Genomic DNA, 26,406 nt, shown 5'->3' with positions numbered 1-26,406 from the left:
TCTATCTTTTTCCAGTTGTTGCTGTTCTCCATCATGCCTTTGGCGGAGCTGATATCCCATTGTTGTTCTAGAAATTTCTCCATTCCTCCGCCCTGTGCTTCGTTGTTTTGCATAGAATTGTAGATTTGGAGGAGGTCATTGAGCCCAACCCTCCTGCAGTCACAGCTAAAGGCAAGTTCTCTCCTTGCAAGCATTTTCCTGGCGTCTCGTGCCCAAGAAAGGTGCCAACGCTCCCTGTTACCCACAGTGCTTGTGCCCCACATGAACCTGGACATTGCTCTCCCTCCACTGCCCAAAGAGGCCTTCTGGGCCAGGCTGTCTTCCTACCCGGTGGCCGACAGGCAAGGGTCCCTCTCGCCGGTACCACGTGAATATGGCCTGGGGCTGGCCTGGGGCAGTGCAGGTGAGATCCAAGGTCTGCCCTTCAACAGCGGAGGGTGACGAAGACTCGATCTTCAGAGGGGAAACTGTGTCTGAAGCTGCAAGAGTGTGGGGAGAAAGCAGGAGTCTAAGATCAACACTTCCCAAACTTTGTTTTTTGTTTCGGTTCCCTTGGTTCCATAAACTCACCCCTTTGTACCCTCCACCCTACTCGCTAAAAAGCATCATTCAGAAGAGTGGTTTGCACGACCCTCTAAGGAAAATAACAGCACAATAAAATTCAATGCAGTAGCAATTAATTGCACATGCATTCAAAATCCAACTATTTAATGTAATTAATCCGAGAATGCTGATTAACTGCTATACTAGATATTGCATGAAAAATATTTTTGCGTATTCTTGCTAAGCAAAACAAAATAACCAAAGAAATTTGTAGGACAACAGATGAGCGGCAACTACCTTGCCATAAAATCAACAGCTGTTACGAGTACCTGGCTTATCTTCTGACAATTCCGAATGGTAAATACAAGCAAAAGCAGCCAAAGGAAACAGCTTTGAGTGTGATAAGAGTGGTAATGTTTATTTTATTTTTTTAAAAAAAATTATTTTGGAAAAGTAATTATCATAAATAAATCAGAATAAAAATGTGTCCCACCACCAAGACCATTCCATTGTAACTATCCAACCTCCCAGAATTTCAACACCACTTGCGATGGTTTGACCCCTTTCCATTTTAACAGTACAAATTCTACAGACACCTTCTATATCTCCTCAAAATCATTTCTGATGCATATTCCCCATCTTACCTTAATGGCACATGTTAATTTATCATCAATAGCTATATCCCACACACATCTTTATACTGTTCTTCCATTTTATATTCTGCTTGCCCCTTCATGCGGCTGTCAATAAATTTGTGAGCAAGGCCTTCATAGCCTGCAAACCTTCCACCCCATCATAAATGGATAATAATGCTACCTCTGGACTTTCAGCTACCTTTAACCCAGTGATTTCTGTTATCTCCTTAAACACCCTTTGTCATTTTGTGTTTTTTTTACATATTTACACCCCCACCACATGTGAACATAATTGCTGGATTCCTGGCATGCCCTCCAACATAATACCGAATATTCCTTGTTTATTTGATTTAACCTGACTGGTGTTAAACACCATCTCTAAACTCATTCTTAATAATTTTCTTTTATTCTTACAACAACATTTTCAATGTACGTTTCTCCCATATTTGCCCCCCAGCTTTGATTATCTATCTGCCTGTTGTCTCCTTTTCCCACACCTCTTTTGAAGTTTTAAATATGAAGGAAGAAAGGTGTTTCAATTGAGGTTCCGGATTGGTCAATCATACATAAGTGATTGACACACTTGGAGACCCCGTCCCCACCTGCTTGACTTTTCCTGCCTCCTAGGTAATTCCCCCCCCCCCCCCGGGAGATACCACCCACTTTGGGAGCCATTCCCTTAAAGCAATAAGGGTCCCCAGCGAATATTCTCAAGGCTACCTAGATCAGCACAAATTTAGGGGCTAGGAGAGGGAGGGGGTCTCAGCCTCCGCTGGAGGGGACTCACGATGGGAGGGGCTCTCGCCGTCTTGGATGGTGACCACCAGCGCAGCCTCCTGAGTGACAGCGGCGCTGCTGACGCGGCAGACGTACTCTCCGGAATTGGCGGAGGAGACCTGCGGGATTCGGAGGCGAGTGCCAGAGACCTGGGGGTGGGGTGGGGGGAGAAAGAGGAATTAGAAGACCTCAAAACTGTGGCATTGGAAGGGACCCAAAGGGTTATCAAGTCCAAACCCCTGTAATGCAGGGAAATGCTACCTTCTTTCATTTTCGTTTTCTTTGTATATAATTTTTATTAATTTTTCTGTTTTATGATTTAAAATACTCATTTTACATCCTTAAAAAATATCAATGACTTCCCTTCCTCTCTTTCCGTGCTTCACTTTGCATAACATAAATCCCTGCATATTTTACATAAACTATACCATTCAGTATTCCATTACAGTGGTACCTCAGGTTACGAACTTAATTCGTTCTGGAGGTCCATTCTTAACCTGAAACTGTTCTTAACCTGAGGTACCATTTTAGCTAATGGGGCCTCCAGCTGCCGCTGCGCCGCCATCATGCAATTTCTGTTCTCATCCTGAAGCAAAGTTCTTAATCTGAGGTACTATTTCTGGGTTAGCGGAGTCTGTAACCTGAAGCGTCTATAACCCGAGGTACCACTGTATTGCATCCATCAAAACTCTTTTACACTGTTGAATGCATCTTAATGCTGCCAGCGTTTTGAGCCGTACCCAATTATTTCCCATATACAGTGGTACCTCGGGATACATACGCTTCAGGTTACATATGATTCAGGTTACAGACTCCGCTCACCCAGAAATAGTGCTTCAGATTAAGAACTTTGCTTCAGGATGAGAACAGAAATCGGGCTCTGGCGGCGTGGCAGCAGTGGGAGGCCCCATTAGCTAAAGTGGTGCTTCGGGTTAAGAACAGTTTCAGGTTAAGTACGGACCTCTGGAACAAATTAAGTACTTAACCTGAGGTACCACTGTATTCAATAAACATTTTCCAATCTTCTTCAAACGTATATTCTTGTTCTCTTATTCAATATGTTAAGTGTGCAAGTTGTGCATACTCTGTCAGGTTAAGTTGCCATTTTTCTTTGGCTGGGACCTCACTCGTTTTCCATTTTTGAGCTAACAAAACACGGGCCACAGTTGTGGCATACATACAGGTTTTTTGACACCTGGGAATTTCCAGTCTGAATTATCCCAACAGAAAGGACCGGGGGCAGCGCATGTACCTGGTGGTTGGCTGGGAGGGCCCCCCCTCTCTTGTACCAGGTGACTTTGGGCTGCACCTGGCCAGCAACAAGGCAGTTGAGCTCCAAGGTCTGTCCCTCTGCCAGGGATGAGGACGAAGACTCGATCCTCACGGGTGGAACGATGCCAGAGGCTGTGGGAGGGAAAGAAGAAGAAGAAGAAGAGAAGAGTTTGGATTTGATATCCCACTTTATCACTCCCCTTCAGGAGTCTCAAAGCGGCTAACATTCTCCTTTCCCTTCCTCCCCCACAACAAACACTCTGTAAGATGAGTGGTGCTGAGAGACTTCAAAAAAGTGTGACTGGCCCAAGGTCACCCAGCAGCTGCATGTGGAGGAGCGGAGACGCGAACCCGGTTCCTCAGATTACGAGTCCATCGCTCTTAACCACTACACCACACTGGCTCTCTGGTGTGTATCTCTGCTCAACAGGTGTTCTGGGCGAGCTGCGCTGCTCCACCCCAAAGATCACCACCCCCTCCAAGCTAAGGCTGGCTTAACCGTTTGTGTGCTGCGGAGTGTGGAGTCCCTATTTCCACTTGGACCAGGAGTGCAAGGGAGCAAGGCAGAGCACAAAGAAGGAACGGCTGCGGAATAGATCTGGCAAAAGGCCGAATTTGAGTAAAGACTTTGTTTTAACTGTGTGTCGAGGAAGAACTCCAGAGCAGAATTTTAATGGCAGATATTGTACATGTTATTTATGGCTGCAGCTCGTACGCTAGTTGGTCAACAGTCGAAGGAATTGAATGTGACCGTGTCCCATCAAAGTAAACACTGCAAAGAACTGAAGAATGGAAGACAGTAATTACCGTCTTTTTTGCTCTATAAGACTCACTTTTTCCCTCCTAAAAAGTAAGGGGAAATGTGTGTGCGTCTTATGGGGTGAATGCAGGCTGCGCAGCTATCCCAGAAGCCAGAACAGCAAGAGGGATTGCTGCTTTCGCTGCACAGCAATCCCTCTTGCTGTTCTGGCTTCTGGGATTCAGAATATTTTTTTTCTTGTTTTCCTCCTCCAAAAACTAGGTGCGACTTATGGTCTGGTGCATCTTATAGGGCGAAAAATACAGTAATTCTCCCATCACACTAGGTCTGAGTCAGCAATGTAAATGAAGGACTGCACACATGAAATGGATTTTATATTTATAATATGTAACAGAAGCACTGTTTGCAAGGAGGGAAAGAATGTGGGCAAGAATAGACTAAGGACAAGTGAAGGATCAATTGGATATGAAATAAGAGATGATGAGGCTATGGGTGGAAATGATTGACGTATGTTTGCAACAGGAGCGGGAAACATGATTTTAAGAAATTGTATTAAGTTGAAGTAATTTGGTTTGATTTGTAATAATTTTGAAAATTATTAATATTTTGAAAATTAATAATAATAATAAGGTCCCTATTTCCACCATCAGTTCTCAAGCGAAGAGCAAGAGTGGCTTGGACATGAGCAGAGGGCGTTTTGCAGAAACACACAACCTGTCACCAACCCTCAAAGTCTGGAGAGCGGTGAGGTGGTTTTCCCAAATCTGAAGGGGCGATTTGGAATTTGGGGGCCCGGGCGCCTCTCCCTGCAGGACTTTTGCCCCATGGCAGGGTTCGGCTTCCTAGGCTACGTACCAAAAGTGGAACCGGAGCTCCCAGGGATGGAGACAATAACGGAGGCCTCCAGTGGACTGTCGCCGTCATTCACGTAGCAGATGTATTCACCCGAGTCGGCCGCCGAGGCCTGCAGGATCCTGAGGCGAGATCCAAGGATCTGCTCAAAGGGAGAGAGAAAATGATCAGGAGGCGGAAGGTGGAGAAGCTGTGGCCCTCTGGGTGTTGCTGGACTCCAAGTCCCATTAGCCCAAGCCAGCATGGTCAGCGATGATGTGAGTTCGAGTCCAGCAATACTGGAGAACCACAACGTTCCCATCCCTTGGCCTTGGGTTCCTTACTCCAAATGTTCTCTCCAGGTTCAGCTGCCCTCCTGGCTTCTCGGTGGAGTATGGGAAGAACCCACCAGTACAATGCGATTCACCCTTCCTCCTCTGCCCCATTCATCCCTGACCCAAGAGAGCTCCAAGTCCGTCCCCCCCTTACCTGGCTGTTGAGGGGCAAGGCGCCACCTCGCTTGTACCACATGACCCTTGGCTGTGACTGACCCGCCACCAGGCAGTTCAGGTCCACTGACTGCCCCTCCACAATGGACGCGGAGGAGGTCTCGATGCGTATTGGAGGGGTGACGCCCACAGCTGGAGAAGCCAGAGGAGTCGGAGGGAGGGAGAGAATTTGTTAGTTTCCTGCAGAGAAAGCTTTTGCCAAGTTGCCAACTCACCTGACGGAAAACACACGTTCTCCCCACCCCTCCCAAACTCAAACAAGAAAGGAGACCCTGACGAAACATTCAAAATATCTATCTTTTTCTTTCTGTTTTAGCAATTCAAAACATATTTCTGAAGGTTAGAGCCGTTCAGCTTTCTTTTGTTGGGAGGTTTTCGAACAGAGGTCGGGAATTATAGGGACGGAACTACCTAAACTGTACAGAAACTTATTCATGTATGCGGCTACAGTGGCAAGAATGTTACTCGCCCCAAAATGGAAAGAAGCAGAAATCCCAGCAAAGCAAGAATGCATAAAAAAACTTATGGAATATGCAGAAATGGCGAAACCTACCGGAAAAATAAGAAATCAAGATAACAAACTTTTTATAAAATAATGGAAATGGTTTATGGAATATTTACAGATAAATCGCAAACAGATAAGAACATTGGCGAGAATATTGTAATAACCTGAGGTTCGTAAGAGTATATATTTAAACTAGATGAATAAATGAGCAAATTGAGTTAATATGGATATGCAAAAGGTATTAAAAATAAATTTAAGGAACCGCAGAAAGAAGGGGAAGGAAGTCAAGTTTTGAAATGCTGAAATGATTGTATAACTAGTGAAAAGCATAAATATATTTTTTTAAAAAAGAATGGAGACTTACAGTAGGAGCCTGGGCCGCCCTGGATGGTGATGATGAGGGAGGCTTCGTGGACGGCTGTCCCGTTGGTGACGCGGCAAACGTATTCCCCGGAGTCTGCAGCTGAAGCCTGTGGGATACGCAGGATGGAGCCAGAGACCTTGGAGGAGATAAAGAGAAAGGAGCAAGTTTGGATGAGAGGGTATATATGTTTGGGGGGGGGATCTTGCACATTTGTCAGGCTTTGGGGAATCAGATCCCTCCCCCGGTGGGAGCAAAGAAGCAGATAAAAAAATAAGTAAAGGTAAAGGAAAACGGACCCCTGACCATTAGGTCCAACTGTGGCCGACTCTGGGGTTGTGGTGCTCATCTCGCTTTACTGGCCAAGGGACCCGGCATACAGCTTCCGGGTCATGTGGCCAGCATGACTAAGCCGCTTCTGACGAACCAGAGCAGCGCACGGAAATGCTGTTTACCTTCCCGCTGGAGCGGTACCTATTTATCTACTTGCACTTTTGATGTGCTTTCGAACTGCTAGGTTGGCAGGAGCAGGGACCAAGCAACAGGAGCTCACCCCCGTCGTGGGGATTCGAACCACTGACCTTCTGATCAGCAAGTCCTAGGCTCTGTGGTTTAACCCACAGCGCCACCCGCGTCCCGTAAAAAAAGAAATAAGAGTTATTACCAATTAGTTTATTCCAGGGGTCTGCAACCCGCGGCTCCGGAGCCGCATGTGGCTCTTTTACACCTCTGCCGCGGCTCCGGGGCGGATACTAGCGAGGGGAGGAGGCGCATTGTGCGCCCCGACACTCCCCACTGTGGCGGGCGCTGTACTGGCTGTGACGTCGCATGGGGGCGGTGCGTGCGTTAGTCACGCACCGTCCCAATGTCACCTTCCCGGTTTTGCGGCTCCCAGTTGTTGTTTTCTTCGGAAACGGGTCCAAGTGGCTGTTTTTGTCTTGAAGGTTGCAGACCCCTGGTTTATTCAATAATCACAGTGAGAGACAAAGGAATGCGGTGTCCCTCTAGAAATGGCATTGCTCCAAGTCAAATCTCACACCTCTATGTCTCTCCTATTCTACATCACCCCTGTGTGGGCTAATCGGGGATTTCTGCCTCTGAGTTTTCTGTTCTCCTACTCTCAATGCCCACGTGGTCCTGGGAGGGGGGGGGGGTCAGGAATGCTTTCCAAGGACACTGAGTTTGTCAGCTGTTCCCCCCTTGGTGCTGCTGATTCTTTCTGCTGTTCCTCTTCCAGTAATTCCCAGCTTCTGCCCTCTGCAGCCTCTGAACTATGCCCTTCTGCAAACCACTGATCTAAATCTATACTGTCCTCCTGTTCTTGGGAAGGTTCAGGAGAAGGGCGGCGGCAGCTCCCACCATTCCTCCTCAGTCCAGCCCCTGACAACATTGGAGTACCAGCTCTTGCTCCCAAGGCCTCTTGAATCCATACCTGGTGACCGGCAGGGAGGGCACCTCCTCGTCTGTACCACGTGACTCTGGCTTGCGAAGCGGGTCCTGCCACGATGCACTTCAGGTCCAGCGTGTGGCCCTCAGTGGGGGAGGTGGAAGAAGACTCAATTCGTACTGGGGGAGTCACACCGGCGGCTGCATTGCCAAGGGAAAAGAGGGAAGGGCGAGAGAAATTGTGTAATTTCAGAGTCAAGCGGCTGAAATTAATGATCCTAAGGTAGTTGTGTCTGTTAACTTCAGTGGGTCTACTCTGAGGAGGCTCAATGCGTAAGATGAGCTTGCCTGCTGAATTAGGCCAAAGACCCACTGAACTAAAAGATAAAAGGCCCTTGGATGGTTAAGACCAGTCAAAGGCGACTACGGGGTTGCGGCACTCATCTGACTTTCAGGCCAAGGGTGTCGGCGTTTGGCCACAGACAGCTTTCCAGGTCATGTGGCCAGCATGACTAAACTGCTTCTGGCCCAACAGTGATCAAGTGCCAGAGCGCACGGAAATGCCGTTTACCTTCTTGCCACAGCGGTACCTATTTATCTACTTGCACTGGTGTACTTTCGAAGGTTGGCAGGAGATGAGACAGAGCAATAGGAGCTCACTCCATTGCGGGGATTCAAACCACCAACCTTCTGATCAGCAAGCCCAAGAGGCTCAGTGGTTTAGACCACAACACCACCCACATCCCCCCTTTACCTTTTAGTGATCAAACTAGCTCAATAATGTCTACACTGACCGGCAGTGGCCCTCCAGCAGGGAACCTTTTCCCAACCCCACCCGGAGATGTTGCCAATGGGGAACCTGGGACCTTCTGCATGCCAAGCAGGTGCTCTGCCACGGAGCCTTTGTCGGACTTACGGAAGGAGCCTGTGCCGCCCTGCTGGATGGTGACAAAGACCGAGGCCTCCTGGGTGGCAGGATCGCGGCTGACGCGGCAGACGTACTCGCCAGAATCCGCCGGAGAGACTTTCACCAGCCGCAAGCGGGATCCGAAGGCCTGGAAGTTGTTTCCAATTTAAAGGCGTATTCGTTAACCGTGTGAGTTTTTAGTCTGGCTAAACCAATCCCTCAACGCAGGGCCTCCCAGGTGTTTTGGACTACATCTCCCATCAGCCCCCAACACCTGGGTCCATCTAGCTCTATACTGACTACACTGACCACCAGCAGCTTCCTGGGGAGTCTCTCCCAGTCCTACCAAAAGTTTTTGATTTGAGTTTCCGCTGAAAGGAGGCTGCATTACAATGTGGTATTTTAATCTTGTTTTTTAAGTTGTATTTCAATCAATTGTTTTATATCTGGTGTTAGCCGCCCTGAGCCCGGTCTTGGCTGGGGAGGGCAGGGTATAAATAAAAATTTATTATTATTATTATTATTATTATTATTATTATTATTATTATTACCAGGAGATGCGACCAGGTTCTGAACTAGGATCCTCTGCACGCAAAGCACAAGCCCTAACTGCAATGGTGTATGCCCCTTTTTTTAAAAAAAAAACACATGCATCTCGTTCTCATGGTTTATTTGATTCTAAGAAATAAACCTGGAAGCGGGTCACAAAAAGATAAAACAATAAGGTCGAGAACATTTACGGCAAGAGTTTAAAACAGACAAAATATTTAAATACTGCAACAGGTGAAAATTCAGACAGGCTTATCGAAACGATAACGTATTGGATCAGATTATTACATGTGTGATCTTTGCGGTCTATTTTGTTGTTTCTTCAGCTTGTAAACTGCCTTGTGCATAGTAATATACAAAGGCAGTCTACAGGTTGAAAGTGAAATGAAAAAATTCTGCATTAAATTGATGGATTCTGCCAAAATGGCAAAAATGACCAGAAGAACTAGAAATCAGGAAGACCAAAATTTTAATAAGGAATGGAGAAAATGTATAATTTATTTTTAAAACCATTGTAAACAGTTAAAACCGTTAGTAGGATTGGAATGACACATGTAGTTTAATGGTGGATTTTGGATTCAATGGAGCTGTAAAAGGTTTGGATTATTATAAAAGATGCAGGAGGAAATGATTAACAATAGGACCCACAAAGGGGAGGAGGGAAGTCCAGGATATTCCTTGGAATCTTGTTTTTATGTTGTAAGTTGGATAGGTGATTGTAAAACTTTAATCTGAAAAACCAAATAAATAAATTTATATAAAAATAATAATAATAGTGAAATGAAAAAAATGAAGCAAATGAGAATGTTTTTGGCAGGCGCCAAAAGGGAACTGCATGATCTCAATAGGCAGCGAGTTCCAAAGTGTTGCAAAAGTAGGGCTGACTTAAATAGCAAAATCGAAAGCTGCCTTACGCCAAGTCGGGCCCCTTGTTGCATCTAGCTGAATACTGACTACACTGGGTGGAAGCAACTCTCCAGGGGACATTCCCAGCCCTGCTTGGAGATCTTGAACTGGGAATGCTCAAGACTTGGCACTCGGGGCAAATGCCAGGGGGAAACTGGGCAGGCGCCCCATACCTGGTGGTTGGCCGGGAGGGCTCCTCCACGCCTGTACCACGTGACTGTGGCCTGATCCTGGTGGGCGATGATGCAGTCCAGCTCTAAGGTTTGTCCCTCGGCAACGTGGGGGGACGAGGCCTCAATCCTCATGGAGGGGGTGATGTCTAAAGCTGGCAGAGCCAGGTGGAGAGAGAGAGAGGTGAAGGAAGGCCAAGCCAGCCAGCCAGCGTCAAAAAACAGGAGGTTTGCTCCCATCACCCCAGTCCACCCTGTTTATGTTTCCCCTCCCTTCCTGCAGGGGGCGATGCTTACTGGAGGTGGATCCTGTGCCAGAGACAATGACAGAGGCTTCTCTGACGATGGAGTCCAGGTTGACGTGGCAGATGTATTCGCCAGAGTCAGCTGTGGAGGCTTGTGGGATGCGCAGGTGAGAGCCAGAGATCTGGGAATGGTGGGAGAAGCAAGATCACCACCATCACCTCTCTCAATAGTATTTATTCATTCATTTACATGATAATTTAATAATAATAATAATAATAATAATAATAATAACAACAACAACTTATACCCCAACCATCTGGCTGGATTTCTGTAGCCACTCTGGGCAGCTCCCAACAGAATATTAAAAACACAACAAAACATTAAACATTAAAAACATCCCTAAGCAGGGCCGCCTTCAGATCTCTTCTAAAAGTCAGGTAGTTGTTTATTTCCTTGACATCTGACGGGAGGGCATTCCACAGGGCAGGCGCCACTACCGAGAAGGCCCTCTGCCTGATTCCCTTTAACCAAACTTCTCGCAGGGAGGGAACCACCAGAAGGCCCTTGAAGCTGGACCTCAGTGTCCAGGCAGAACAATGGGGGTGGAGACGCTCCTTCAGGTATACTGGGCCAAGGCCGTTTAGGGCTTTCAAGGTCAGCACTAACACTTTGAATTGTGCTCAGAAACGTACTGGGAGCTAATGTAGGTCTTTCAAGACCAGTATTATATGGTCTCAGCGGCCACTCCCAGTCACCAGTCTAGCTGCCGCAGTCTGGATTAGTTGTAGTTTCCAGGTCACCTTCAAAGGTAGCCCCATATAGAGCGCATTGCAGTAGCCCCAGTGGGAGATAACTGGAGCATGCACCACTCTGGCGAGACAGTCTGCGGGCAGGGAGGGTCTCAACCTGCGTACCAGAAGGACTCTTACGCCCTCTTCATTTCTACAGTCATTTCCCCAGCTTCTTCCAAAACTGTCTTAAGATTCAGGGCCTGGGCTTGAGGCTCCACCCACACCCGCACTCTAACCACTGCACCACACTGCCTTCAGAGAAGGCTTGAGAAATGAGCAGGCCATTTATTCTACCAGAAGAAAGCTACTAGGAGTCTAAATGCTCTCTGGGAAGTGGCTGCCCGAGTCTGCTGGGGCAAGGGGTTTCTGGGCCTACGTGCCCAGAGGCAAAGGCCCTCTCTGGATCCTCCAAACAGAAGTTTGTTTGCTGGTTGCATGCACAGAAATTATATATCACCGTTTTCTCCAAAGGAGCTCAGGGTGGTGCACATGGATTTTCCCTTTTCTCATTTAATCGCCACAACAACCCTGTGAGGTGGGTTAGGCTGAGAGTTCCCAGTCAAGATGGCGACCGGCACTCTACTAATGTGAGCCCGTTGATTTTATCTTTTTATCTTTTTATTCTCTCTTACCCCTTTTAAAGACTATTTTAAAGACTATCTTATTTCTTTTAAAGACTCCTTTTAAAGATTATTTTAATGAACATTGAGCCCAGATAAATTTAAGCACCTCACCGCGAAGAGTTTACAGGAAGATTCATGGGCTGTTCTCACCACAAGTTTGGAGGCACAGACGGAGCATAATTTAGTGTTATGCCGATAACCTTTGGCACACTACTCTTCCTTGAATAGGATACTTTCAAGGAAAATACTCCCTCGACTCTTTGAAAAACCTAGGGAAGATAGAAGAGCGAGGTAAAGGGAGAGATGACTCAGCAATTCAACAGCCCTGCTGAAGCGAGGAGGGGGGTTGGAAAACGCTGCAGAGAATCTGAGGATTTAGAGGAAATGGCATGTTTGCCCCTCACCAAGCAAACCAAAATCAGCGAATTCTTTCATGGAAAAACAAAGGATACTTTTAATATTCCAACCTCGAATAGCTTCTCTCCATTAGCAGAGATAATAGATAAGGAAACTACACCGAAGGAACTTTCCGCTAAACAACCCACTGACCCCCTAAACAACACCATCATGAGACCAAAAGGTCCCAAAAAGGTTCCAACTATTCAGGCGGAAGACTGCATCAGAGAACAAGAAAACCATCTCTCTGAATTACTACCTGAACACTCTACCACGCTAGACCTTGTGGCTAAAACCGTGGACTGTATCTTTAAGTACATAAGAGACATCAAAGGCTCTTTAGAGAAGATCATATCCTTTGTATCCCCAAAAGTTAATGTCAGCCCCGTAGACGTTTTACCGGAGGATAGGGCCGAACCAACACCCAGAGTACCTGCCCTACTGCGCTCAACTCCGCAGACTGGCTGCAAATTTGAAAATGAACAAACTATGGAAGATCTACACACCACATCTTCCTACAATCTTTCACTACAAGCCACTAGACTTTGTTTAATTATCCTCCCCTTCAAAGGTCAGGTTGTTAACTGGTCGTCTATACATGTCGCAAGAAGGCATCTAGCTGAGCTCTTGGGCATAAATCCCCTTTCCATCGATCTAGAATCCACTGTCCACATTTACAGCAAGCCACACATGCAGAGGATACTGCTCACCTTCAAATCTAAAAAGTTTCCAACTTATATGATGTCCCTACGAAGCTCCCTGACTAATTTTGGAATTTTTATTACAAGAGTTTTTATCAACACTAAGATTTGCCCTCTTATACCCTACCTTCCAGCTAAAAGGAAAGCAATTAAAAATGAGGGCACCCCACCTACTACGAGCTCTACCTCTCCACCCTCAGACTTAATTAGTTGGACAGAGACCCCCATGCCCCTCCTATCAAAGGCTACTCATCTAGAGAATTCGATGGAGCAGGAGTTACTTGTTTCCTTCTCCCATCTCCCAAAAGCCGAACAAACAGAGATAACGGACAGACTAGATGAGTTATTACTCTATCTTCGCAACCCTGAAGACCTAGCGCCCATAAAAGAGGCAAACACTCCACCTAACTTGGAGCGAAAAATGGAATATGAATCTCCTCAGGTCACGTCAGAACACCCCCCCCTACTCTGCCCAACTGAAATCCACGCCGAAATCGCTGTGGCGCCCCTAACCACATTACCGGAGCCTTCACCACCCAATGGCTGCATCTTCCACGACTCCGGGAAAGTCCTAGATGCTATTGAAGAGACAAAATGACTCTCACCTCTATTACTATCCTGGAACGTTGCTGGGTGGCAATCGAAAACAATGGACAAAGACGTTCTAAGCTACGTATCACAGTTTAAGATCATCCTGCTCCAAGAAACCTGGATGCAAAATCCTTTCGATCTACACAATTATTTTGCTTTCCACTCCTGTGCCTCAATTGGCCCCAAAGGCGGAAGACCGGCGGGAGGTCTGAGCACCTTCGTATCGATAGATCTAGGAACCTCCCCCACCCAATTGAAAATCGATAAAAAATGGATTTTGGCTGTGAAAATATTCTCTACCCACTTTAAGATCATATGCATCAATGTTTATATTCCCCCACTCATGAAACAAACTGATCTTAAAAACATCTGGAACGAACTGGAAGACTGCATTCTCCTTGTCTCAAATAAGTTTCCCTCTGCCTCCCTAATCATTGGTGGGGACTTTAATGCAAGGCTAGGTCATTCAGACGAACAACTAATCAACGAAAGTGGAATGGGTCCCCTAAATGCTAATGACGAACACTGGCCCCTATTCAGGCGTCATTCACTTGACCCAGTTACCAATTTCGCTGGTACATGTCTCTTTCTAATGGCACTTAGATTAAACCTTGTTATTTTAAACGGCCTCTCCTCGGGAGACTGTCCTGGCCAATTTACTTATTGGTCAGGCTTAAGGCATTCTGTTATTGACTACATCCTTGTCTCCCAAGAACTCTTTGATGTATATATTGAATTCACTGTAGATATAAGAACCGAAAGTGACCATCTCCCTCTAAATCTTAAAAGGACTGAATTTTGGGAACCCTCTAGATGTGGGCTCACCCCACAGACCTCTGATCCTAATGTTCTACAACAAATAGGCAGATCCAGAATCAAATGGTCCCCTTATGTTAATAACAATTTCAGCATTTGGACACAATCAATGGAAGGTCAACTCCTCTGGGCTGATCTGACCTCCAACGATACTGAAGAGCCCTCCCCAATTGGCCATTATAACACATTAATCCGAAAACTCCAACCGCTATTGTCAAGACTCGGGAGATCTAGCCACAATGCGTCCCCTACCAACAAAAAATGGTTTGACCGCGAATGCATCCAGGCAAAACTTATACTCAGGGAATGCTTTAAGGTCTTCCAGCAAAATCCTAACCCTATCACTAAATTAGAGTTACAACTTAAAAAAAAGAACTACAAAGAGTTACTAAAAACCAAAAAAAGAACCGCAGACTCTCTCACCTGGCAGGCCCTCATAAAAGCGTCAATAGAAAAAGACAATACCAACTTCTGGAAAATTATTTCCAGCCAAACCAAAGCTCCTAACGAGGGCACAATAATCCCTGCAAACTCATGGGAAGAGCACTATAAAGTGCTGTTTAGAGAACATCGACCTTCTGCGTTGCTTAACATCCCCTTAGACAATGATACATCATGGCCCCCAACATCTGAAACTGAAATCACTTCGTTAATTCTACAAATGAAATCTGGCAAAGCCCCAGGAAGTGATTTCATTGTTGCTGAACTTCTGAAAGCGCAAATAAACTGGTGGGCCCCGGTTCTTGCAAATCTATTTTCATATATAGATAAGACAACTGAAATCCCTAAAGATTGGGGACTGGCTATAATTGTGCCTATATTTAAAAAGGGTAACCCCTCTGACCCATCTAATTATAGACCAATTAGTCTTCTGAATGTGATCTGCAAACTTTATACAAAACATCTATGCCTAAAATTATGTGAATGGTTAGATCATAATGATTTACTAGAAATTGAACAAGCAGGGTTTACATCTGGACGTTCCACTATTGATCACTGCTTAGTGTTAGATTATTTTGTCTATAAGTATGTGAAACATTGGAAAAAGTCACTGTATGCAGCCTTTGTGGACCTAAAGGCAGCATTTGATTCTGTATCCAGGGGTAGGCTCTGGGCCAAATTGGCCAATATGGGTATTAACAGAAGGTTATTACTTCTGATGATTAAGCTTCATGAGAACAACACCCTCCAGATAAGACTTGCACAGGACGGCAGACTCTCTAGAGAAATCCCAGTCCAAAGAGGAGTTAGACAAGGATGCCTATTAGCCCCATTTTTATTTAACATCTATGTTAACTCCCTGGTCACATGCTGCCGTGAAATCGAAACCCACCCCCCCGTGTTCTCTAACGGCAGAAAAGTACCAGTTTTAATGTATGCGGATGACGCTGTTCTTCTCTCTCAAACCAAAGTGGGTCTGAAACGTGCCTTAGGAAAGTTTAGTGACCAATGTAACACTGAACTGTTAACAATTAACTTTGCCAAAACCAAAATTGTACATTTTAACCGCTCCTTCAGGAAAGATAATTGGAGCGTAAAGGGAAACGCCATTGAACAGACTAAGACCTTCCAATACTTAGGCATTACTTTCTCTTACAATGCCAAATTGTCAACACACCTGACCACATCAGCTATATCAGCAGGAAGAAGTGCAAATGCCATCCTTAGATTATTCAGAAGGAAAGGTGCTGGCTTTCTACCGATGGCCCTAAAAGTTTTTCAGGCAAAATCTTTAGCCCAACTCCTATATGGCACTCAAATTAGCCCCTCTGTCAACCTTAAGACCCTTGAAACAGTACAATCAAAATTCTTAAGATCACTATTTGCCACCCCAAAGTGTACACCTAATGCAGTCTTAAGGCAAGAGGCAGGACTACCCAGAGTGGAATTAAAAGTCTGGGAGCAAGCAATATCCCTCTGGCTGAAAATCCATTACAATCCTAAGGGACTGTTACCTTGCTTCCTGGCCGCAGTTCCCTATCCTCCTTGGCTTATGCAAATAACTAACAAGATCAAACAAATTGGCCTAAACCCTGAAAATCTCTTTCTTGGAACTCAGAACAAGGCAAAGGCAATTATCACTCAGAGACTTTACGATGTCGAATTACAACAAGAAGACGCCCTACTCCCGGAGACATATAGATGTTTAAAAGCTTGGCCTAACTTTGCAGCTGCCCCTTATTTAACTAACATCACTAACGAAGCTTATAGATGGGCTTTCTCCAGAGCCCGCTTTGAGACAATGCCCTCAGCAGTGCTGTACGGCAAATTCACGCGGGTACCGATGCATGCACGTCTCTGCCCCTGTATGTCTGATAGGGTAGAATCTGTTACACACATCCTTCTGTCCTGCAGATTTTATAGTGAAGAGCGAGCTCGACTTATCTTGCCGCTTTTGTCAAAATTCGTACCCCTACGGCATTATTTGGAATCCTCCCCCAAAATTCTAAGAAAATACCTTCTGGAAGATTCCTCGGGCTCAATATCATATGAGGTGGCCAAATTTTGCGCTTTAGCAATCAGGAAGCGTAGATTTCTGCTGTTGAATGGCACATAGCGAAGTTCCCTTGTGTAATCTTTTTTCTTCTTCTTCTTGATGTTCTTGTGGATCTCCTTTTTGTTTGACCTTGTGATGTTTGGTGTCGCTGGCTTTTGCCGCAACAAAACTTGGTAAACTTGGTAAACCTGGACTTCTGAAGCCCACCCCATATTGCTGTGTTAACCGATCTTTTAATTTTTCTTATAAATTTTTACTCACCCATTATCTATGCCTAATTAAGTATTCTATGTATATGTTTGGTTCTTGCTCTTATTTATTTAATAATTATTCACTTAGATTCATACTGTTATGCTACTTATTTAGATGTTTTGCTTATGCTGGTCTATGACCGTAATAAAGAACTTGACTTGACTTGAGAGTGAGTGACTGTGGCCCAAAGTCACACCCAGGCAGCTTCATGGCTGAGTGGGGATTCAAGCCCTGATCTCTCCCAGGTCCTAGTCTGACACACTAAACACTACGCAACACTGGCTCCAGACTGCTTAATGCTCAGATGGCTTCTAAGTGGTTTGCAGAACATAAAAACCAATCGTGCAACATTGTTAAAATGCAAAACCATCTTTTAAAAATACACCGCAGTTGAAATGTGCAATCAGTCGCCTTAATCATTGAAAAATTAATGGCGTGGTTACAATGTGCAATAAAGCCTCTTCCGCCTTAAGGAGGAGGTGGGGTTGCAAGCTTCATGGCCCCACCATGCGATTGGGGGGATTCCGGGCCGCATCACCCCCTAGCTGGCCAATCGGCTGGTTCAGGGGTGTGGCATGCCCTATATAGGCAGGATGCAGCCCTCCCTCTTTGCCGCCTGCCAGCTGTTCCTGTTTTTCCCACCCTCCCGCACTATAAGGTTTTCGTCCTTTGATCTTGCTATGGACGTTGAGGGGCCTGGTAGGAATCTTTTCCACTTGGCAAATTGGCACCAGCCACTTGGTTTTCGCCTACCTCGTAGCAAATCGTAACAACTTTCTGGGTATTGGCAGTTAGGCATTGGTATAGTTCTGTAGATGGGAGAGGGGAGGTAGCGCCATCACCTGCCCCGCATATCAAAGGGTAGTCCGTTAAAGGATTCAGGGGGGCATGGCCCTGTCTGAAGCCTAGAGAGGTTAAGGCCGAAGGCATGCCCCCTATCGCTGACCCCAGGGAAGTTCCTAGTTGATGTGCATCAGCAGGACTCCCTCTACTGGTAGTTAACCCTTCCCAGACTTCAAGTAGATGGGCTGGAGTCGGATATAGTCAGTTAGGACCAATGCCTAAGCCAATACCGCTTATCACCTGTAACCAATAAAGTTGTGGCCTTTTTTTAGCCCATTAACCTTAATAATTGTGTGATTATTTCCACCTGGGGGGGGTCGGGAACTCGCCACGCAAAGCAATCCCATTAAAATAGCAGACTTGGGTCAATAGGGAATGGCTGTCTAAACAGATGTGCCTTCAAAACTGGCAGAAGGCCAATAGAGATGGAGGCCTTTCCTGTATCAGCAGAAAGTGCCTGTCTAAGAAGCATCGGAAATTGCTTCCTACCATCCTTACCTGGCGACTGAACCTGGGTTCTTCTGCACGCCAAGGTTTACTGCTGGCCAGCCAGCAAGGCCAGGAAAGAGAGGGGCAAGGAAGAATCGCTAACTCAAGCCCCCAGAATGCACTGCCTACGTACCTGGTGATTGGCCGGCAGGGTCCCGCCACGCTTGTACCATGTGATTGTGGCACCTGCCTGGCCTGCCACAACACAGTTCAAGTCCAAGGTCTGTCCTTCGACAATGGAGGGCGATGGAGACTCGATCCTCAGTGGAGGGGTGATTCCTGAAGCTGGGAGTTCAGCGGGGGGAGGAGGAGGAGGAAGAAGAAGAAGAAGAAGAGGAGGAGGAGGAGGAGTTTGGATTTGATATCCCGCTTTATCACTACCCGAAGGAGTCTCAAAGCGGCTAACAGTCTCCTTTCCCTTCCTCCCCCACAACAAACACTCTGTGAGGTGAGTGGGGCTGAGAGACTTCAGAGAAGTGTGACTAGCCCAAGGTCACCCAGCAGCTGCATGTGGAGGAGCTGGGACGCGAACCCGGTTCACCAGATTACGAGTCCACCGCTCTTAACCACTACACCACGCTGTATAAGGCAGATGAAGCTGCCTTATACAGATACAGCTAATTGGCCCATCTGGCCAGGAATTGTCTGCACTGACCGGTGGAGCCTTTCCACAGGCTCAGGGAGTTTTCTCAAACCTCACCTGGAGATGCTGCCAGCGACTGTACTTGAGACCTTCTCCATGCAAAGCTCCACAGAGCTAAGGCCCTTCCCATAAAAACCCCACCAAGATTCTAGTCCTCAGGATTGTGAATGAAGGCTTGCTTTTAAAAGGATCGCGGGAAGACCTTTGTTCCCTTTAGCTCAGTGCTGCATGCACTGGCTGGCAGCAATGCTTCTCCGGGGATTCAGGCAGGGAGGGAGTCTCTTCGCAGCCCCACCTGCCAGAGAACTTAACCTGGAGCCTTCTGCATGCCAAGCAGTTGCTCTGCCACGGAGATGCAATCCTCTCTAAAACGCTAAAAACCAGGACTGGCATCAATGGATATCATGGTCTGGTACATGGACCCCCATACTGGCAGGTGGCCCATTGCCCCCTAACCTCCCTGGACCTGATGCAGCAAGGTGGCACCTTCGGTTGAAGGATGGAGGGTACCTTTTACAAGGGTACTCCGGAGACCGGCAGCCAAGGATGATAACCACAACAGGAGAAATTAAACGCTTAGCCCAGGCATCCCCAAACCCGGCCCTCCAGCTGTTTTGGGACTACAACTCCCATTATCCCTAGCTAATAAGACCAGTGGTTAGTTAGGGGTTATGGGAATTGTAGTCCCAAAACAGCTGGAGGGCCGAGTTTGGGGATGCCTGGCTTAGCCTATAAACCTAAGAAGTGTCTGGCTACTGGGTCAGGCCAAGGGCACACAGAAAATCTCCCAGTGTTCGCATGGGCGGAATGAGGAACAAATTTGGGTGACGGACAGTTGCTAGGGCTCCTTCTCTGCATGGACTCCCAACCAATCCCCCGCCCCCCTCTCTGCAATGCTTGACGCTCATGGGCTGCCATGGCTGCCACTCAGGTAGGTCACCGAGCTATTGCCCCTTTGTTCCAGCCTATCAGCGGGCAGTTCTGAGGATACTTGCCTTGCCCTGGGAGCTGGCAACCCCTGCTACACCACTGCCCAGCCCATGCCCCAAGGGAAGCCCACAAACATGACCCGAGCGAAAGAGAAACTCTCCCCCCAGTTGCGGTTTCCAGCAGCTGGTATTCACTGCCTCCGACTGGCAAGGCAGCGCATGGCCAGAGCATTGTTTGACTCACTCTGGGAGGTGCTGTAGACGGTGACCACAATGGAGGCTTCTTGCACCGCCCCGCTGTTGGCGTCGCTCACCCGGCACACATATTCTCCGGAGTCTGCTGCTGTGGCCGCCAGGATCCTCAAATGGTAGCCAGATATCTGCAGGGTGGAGGGGGCAAAGGGACAGTCTGAGTCCCCCTGGAGCTGGGTTTGTGGGCATCGTTGGCTGGGCACACAGACCAACTCCATACCTTGTGATTTGCCGGGAGTGACCCTCCTCGCTTGTACCACGTGACCCTGGCCCGCGACTGGCCTGTGACGAGGCAGCTCAGCTCCAAGTCTTGCCCCTCAGTGATGGACGGTGATGAAGATTCGATCCTGACTGGTGGGGTGTCTACGGAGATAAGAAGGGCTCAGATCAGACTCGAGAGGCCCAGCGCCCTGCTCCCAACCAGGGACAGCCAGCAGCTTCTGGGAAGCCTCGTCGTCTTGCAGGGGGGAGCATTGCGCCCTCCCTTCCTTGCACTCCCTCCGGAGACGCAGGAAAAATGGGACAAGAGTACCTCGGGAGACCCATAGCATGGGCGGGGAGAGGAAGGGCCCCACCCCACTGCATTAATTTCTTTCTTGCCCGCTCTTCACCCTAAGATACAGGGTGAGATACAATGCTAAAACAACATTAAAAACAGTTTGTAACAAGTTGGGAGGCAATGGGGTAAAGCGGGCTGCAATACTAATAATAATAATAATAATTTTTATTTATACCCCGCCCTCCCCAGCCAAGGTCGGGCTCAGGGTGGCTAACAAGCAATAATAAAACCAAGTTGAATGAATACAACTTAAAAACAAGATTAAAATACCACATTAAAATATTGAAACATTAAAATATTAAAATGCAGCCTCATCGCAGGAGGAGAAAGGAAAAAGGAAAAAGAAAGAGGGGGGGGGAATCAAATTGGCTCCAAGCCAAAGGCCAGATGGAACAACTCTGTCTTAAAGGCCCTGCGGAAAGAAATCAGATCCTGCAGGGCCCTGGTCTCATGAGACAGAGCGTTCCACCAGTCCAGAGCCAGTGTTGAAAAGGCCCTGGCTCTGGTTGAGGCTAATCTAACTTCCTTAGGGCCCGGGACCTCTAGGGTGTTGCTATATATAGACCTTAAGGTCCTCCGTGGGGCATACCGGGAGAGGCAGTCCCGTAGGTACAAGGGTCCTAGGCTGTGAAGGGCTTTAAAGGTCAAAACCAGCACCTTAAATCTGACCCTGTACTCCACCAGGAACCAGTGCAACTGGAAAAGCACTGGGTGAATATGCTCCCATGGCAGAGACCCCGTGAGGAGCCTCACTGCAGCATTCTGCACCCGCTGGAGTTTCTGGGACAGCTTCAAGGGCAGCCCCACATAGAGCGAATTACAGTAGTCAAGCCTGGAGGTGACCATGGATCACTGTGGCCAGGTCGGTGCAGGAAAGGTAAGGGACCAACTGCTATGGGGCAGCTTCCCCCCCCCCCAAAAAAAAAACAAACTACATTCCTCTACAGTCATCAAATACTCAAAGGTGGGAAATGTTTTTGGCCCTAGAGGGCAGGTCATAGAATCACAGAATTGTAGAGTTGGAAGAGACCCAAAGAGTCCGACTCCAAGCATTATGTCCTCCCTGCCACCTGTCTATCGTTAGGTGCCTATAATCAACGATATATGTATGTGTGTGTGTGCACAAGAGCCCTCTCCCCTCCTATGGCCTGAAAGGTCCCGAAAGCATTACCATGTGCAGAACCATGTGCGTGTCCTTGCTGTTGTACGGTCACCATGATGGAGGCTTCCTTAGGGCCTGCCCCATTGCTGACGCGGCAGACGTACTCGCCCGAGTCCGCCGCGGATACTTGCAGGATGCGCAGGACGGACCCGTAGACCTGAGGATACAGGAAGCCATTCATATTATTTTTTGTATATAATTTCTATTAAATTTTCTGTTTTACAATTTAAAATACTCATTTTTACATCCTTAAAATATCAATGATTTCCCTTCTTCTCTTTCCACGGTTCATTTTACACATAAATCCCTGCATATTTTACAAAAACTAAGCCATTCAGTATTCCATTATTGCATCCATCAAAGCTTAATTACACTGTTGAATTTATCTTAATGCTGCCAGCGTTTTCAGCTGTGCACAATTATTTCCCATATATTCAATAAACGTTTTCCAATCTTCTCTAAACGTGGGTTCTTGTTTTCTTAATTCAATATGTTAAGTCTGCAAGCTGTGCATATTCTGTCAGCTTGAGTTGCCATTCTTCTTTCCTTGGGACCTCGCTCATTTTCCATTTTTGAGCTAACGAAACATGGGCCACAGTAGCGGCATACATAAATAACCTTTTTTGACACCTGGGAATTTCAGCCTGAATTATCCCAAAGCAAAAGGACTCTGTTGTTGTTGTTGTTTTGAAAAGTACTTTAAAACTTTTTCCCCCAATTCATTAATTGAAAGAGAACCGCACATGCCTGAACTAAACTGTCACTGGCCTTGATTTTCCCTAACCACCTCCTCCTTTTAATGCAGGTCCAAGGAAGTTATGGCCCTCCGGATGTTATTAGACTACAACTCCCATCACCACCCATGACCTCTAGCCATGCTGGCCAAGAATGACGAAATTTCAGCGTCCATCAACATCTAGAGCAGCGGTTCTCAACCTGCGGTTCCCCAGATGTTGTTGGACTACAACTCCCATCACCCCTGAGCTCTGGCCTTGCTAGCTAGGGGTGATGGGAGTTGTAGTTCAACAACATCTGGGGACCCACAGGTTGAGAAAGGCTGATCTAGAGAGACAGGTTCCCTATCCCTAAAGCAGGCAGTCACTTGCTTTCACTGCTCCTGGCTACCTCCATCACTTGCCTTCACTGCCCCTGCCTATCTTGTTCACAACTCTGCCTTGGGGACGGAGAACCTGCAGGCTTCCAAAAATTGATGGACTTCACCTCCGGTCAGCCAACCTGTACCTACCTGGTGGTTGGAAGGCAAGGCGCCTCCTCGCCGGTACCATGTGACGGATGCAGCTGGCTGGCCGGCCACGATGCAGTTCAGATCCAAGGTCTGCCCTTCTATGACTGAAGAGGACGACGATTCAATCTTCACCGTCGGAGAAAGGCCTGCAGCTACAAGGATAAGCAAGCTGGGTCAGGCCTAGGTGAGCCCATGCAGTCTGGCATCCTAATTTACAACCGGACGGGAAGACCACAGACAGTGCCAGAGTACAAAACAGCAGTCTCCCCACAACAAGCCCCCCTTGTCACCATGTCTCCCTGCCACAACTGGCATTCAGAGGTAGACTGCCTCTGGAGTGGAGTTTCCACCAACCATATTGGCCAAGAACTGATGAAACTTGCTCAAAACTCCAGAATATTTTTCCTGGTGAGTTTCTCCCAAGCGTGTGGGTTTATATATAATCTCACTAAGGCAGCGAACGTGTCCCTCCGAAACTCTGCAGCCTACCCTTCAGGGTTTTCCACAAAACGCACCTCACGTTACAATCAGCACATTCAGCAGTGAAGCGGAGGATTAAAAATAGAACGAAGTAAAATGAAAGTTTCGCTGAGTTGGAGAATCTTTAAGCTGTTTAAAATCTCTCTTTGGTACGTATGATTAAAGCGTGCTTTTTGTTTTGTTTTGAGCCCCTTAGTGGCGTCAACTCTTAAGCCAGTAGGTGGCTTGTATTTCAGATGAACGTTTTAACTGGCAGATAGATAGTTTCAGAAATAATTAAGGAAAGGGAGGTTTAGCGGATCTTTGCCCTAAGGACTGAGTCCTAGGGCTATTACGTGGTTGTTTTGGCATAATTACAGTTCTTTCACTCGAGGTTACATACCCTGCCTGGGTCCGTTTCTCAGTCCCTTGGCAAGAAAGCAGCCCTTTCAGAGCGCTGGAAGTGAATCTCTGTTATCTCTGTTCCTCAGAGATAATTTGATAACCAAGAGTTATAGCCTGGCTTTCATTAATCACTACAGTGGTACCTTGGTTCTCAAACGCCTTGGTTCCCAAATGCCGAAAACCCGGAAGTAAGTTGTTATGTATTGGGTTTAACACTTTTTATGTTACAAGGTGCGTTCTAACCAACTGTATAAGCGTTGGTAGACAAACGTTCTAATGGCATGTAAGCGCATGCACTTTCAACTGTCAACTGTCAACGGTCAGTTCTTGTTGGAGCTTTCATTGTGTAGTTCTGGAATTCGGGCTTTGTTTTCCTATGAGTGAGCCATTGTCACTGACAATGTTGAATAAAAGTAGTTGAGAAAATTATACTGCCTTGGGCTTCTGACTTTTTCCGAACATTTAACATTTAAGGTTTCTCAGTCCCTTGGCAAGAAAGCAGCCCTTTCAGAGCATTGGAAGTGAATCCCTGTTATCTCTGTTCTTCAGAGATAATTTGATAACCAAGAATTATAGCCTGGTTATCATTAATCACTACAGTGGTAACTTGGGTCTCAAACGCCTTGGTTCCCAAATGCCAAAAACCCAGAAGTATTCTGGTTTTTGAACTTTTTTTGGAAGCCTAACGCCCAATGCAGCTGTCGGCTATTGTTTCCAGGACGCCTGCACCTTGGTTTTCAAACATTCCAGAAGTCAAGCGGACTTCTGGAACATTAAGTTTGGCGCTTTTGTTTTTGCTCTTTATTTTGCATTTGAGGCTTTTTTGGTTAATTTGTTTTTGTAACTGTGCAGAACCCAGTTCAGCTACTGATTGATTGATTTTACAGTACAGTGGAACCTCGTGTTACGGACAGGATCCGTTCCGGAGGCCCGTTTGTAACATGGGACTGGTGTAAGCTGAAGCGCCACATCTGCGCACACGTGGGGGTGCGATTTAGTGCTTCTGCGCAAGTCCGAAGCGCATTTTAGTGCTTCTGCACATGCGCAAAGGGCGAAACCCGGAAGTAACCTGTACTTCCGGTTTGCGGCGGGATGGAAGACGAAACACACAACCTGAAGCGGACACAACATGAGGTATGACTGTACAGTACATTGATTATTGCTTTCATTTTATGGATCAATGGTCTCGTTAGATAGAAAAATTCATGTTAAATGGCTGTTTTAGGGGTAGCTTTTAAAAGTCTGGAACGGATTAATCCGTTTTGTGTTACTTTCCATGGGAAAGTATGCCTTGGCTTTGGAGTGCTTTGGTTTTGGAACAGACTTCCGGAACGGATAAAGTTTGAGAACCAAGGTACCACTGTACATAGTTATCTCTGCCAATGCATTGTCGCCAGGAGCTCCTAACCTGCAATGAATCCTGCCAAGAAAGTCGCCAGAGCTACAATTGCTGGAGTGGTTTTAACAATCAATCCCTCTTCCCAGGGAACTCTGGGAACTGTAGCTCAGTGAGGAGGTACCTTCTAAGACCTCTCAGCACCCTTACCAAACTACAGCTCCCAGAATTCTTTGGGGGAAGCCATGATGACTGTATAAATAGTGTCATAGTGCTTTGGATGTTCAGTGTGAATGTGTCCTTTCAAAAAATCCTGCCAGGACCCCGATGGTGAAGTCTCTGTGTGAGGCTAATGGCCACCAAGGCCCAGTCTGAAGAAAACCCTCTACTTACCTCGGATGACCATCACCTCGATTCTTGCCCGACCGACTCCTGATGCGCTGCTCCCCACACAGTGGTACACCCCGCCGTCAGCCACAGTGATAGAGGGGATGACCAAGGTGGCAATGTCTGTCCTCTCTGCACGGGACTGTGGGCAAGGAGGAAGAGGAGAGTCACTGGAGTGTTTCTGGAGCTGCGGCTGAGCTCCAATGCCCCACAGGCCATGCTGGGTGCTAGGCAGGCCTCTGATGTGCCCCTGCCAGATTGCCTAAAATGAAGCCATGTAAACCACAGCAAGGGACGCGGGTGGCGCTGTGGGTTAAACCACAGAGCCTAGAACTTGCCGATCAGAAGGTTGGCGGTTCGAATCCCCGTGACGGGGTGAGCTCCTGTTGCTCCATCCCTGCTCCTGCCCACCTAGCAGTTCGAAAGCACGTCAAAGTGCAAGTAGATAAATAGGTACCACTCTGGCGGGAAGGTAAACGGCGTTTCCGTGCGCTGCTCTGGTTCGCCAGAAGCAGCTTAGTCATGCTGGCCATATGACCCAGAAGCTGTACGCCGGCTCCCTCGGCCAATAAAGCGAGATGAGCGCCGCAACCTCAGAGTTGGCCATGACTGGACCTAACAGTCAGGGGTCCCTTTACCTTTAATCCACAGCAAGCATCTGATGGTGACTGA

At 47.1% G+C, this 26,406-nt stretch overlaps 1 protein-coding gene across 16 annotated transcripts in view; it reads right to left on the bottom strand.

Annotated features, from left to right (window-relative positions):
• Positions 1 to 26,406, bottom strand: part of HSPG2 (heparan sulfate proteoglycan 2) — a 230,985-nt gene that overhangs the window by 45,857 nt on the left and 158,722 nt on the right. For all 16 annotated transcript variants that reach the window (XM_081923336.1, XM_081923349.1, XM_081923344.1 and 13 more), the window contains 16 exons: positions 25,741 to 25,876; positions 23,148 to 23,299; positions 21,911 to 22,058; positions 20,401 to 20,543; positions 20,173 to 20,308; positions 18,490 to 18,641; positions 10,409 to 10,538; positions 10,115 to 10,266; positions 8,496 to 8,634; positions 7,626 to 7,780; positions 6,197 to 6,332; positions 5,308 to 5,459; positions 4,843 to 4,981; positions 3,208 to 3,359; positions 1,966 to 2,104; positions 328 to 479 (listed from right to left, as the gene is read on the bottom strand). In XM_081923336.1, the coding sequence (XP_081779462.1) occupies positions 328 to 479; positions 1,966 to 2,104; positions 3,208 to 3,359; positions 4,843 to 4,981; positions 5,308 to 5,459; positions 6,197 to 6,332; positions 7,626 to 7,780; positions 8,496 to 8,634; positions 10,115 to 10,266; positions 10,409 to 10,538; positions 18,490 to 18,641; positions 20,173 to 20,308; positions 20,401 to 20,543; positions 21,911 to 22,058; positions 23,148 to 23,299; positions 25,741 to 25,876 (2,313 nt within the window). The remainder of the gene's footprint in view (positions 1 to 327; positions 480 to 1,965; positions 2,105 to 3,207; positions 3,360 to 4,842; positions 4,982 to 5,307; positions 5,460 to 6,196; positions 6,333 to 7,625; positions 7,781 to 8,495; positions 8,635 to 10,114; positions 10,267 to 10,408; positions 10,539 to 18,489; positions 18,642 to 20,172; positions 20,309 to 20,400; positions 20,544 to 21,910; positions 22,059 to 23,147; positions 23,300 to 25,740; positions 25,877 to 26,406) is intronic.

This window comes from Podarcis melisellensis (genome assembly GCF_964234715.1).
Source record: "Podarcis melisellensis genome assembly, chromosome: 8".
Taxonomy (NCBI): Eukaryota; Metazoa; Chordata; class Lepidosauria; order Squamata; family Lacertidae; genus Podarcis; species Podarcis melisellensis.
This window is presented reverse-complemented; position numbering and strand designations above follow the sequence as displayed.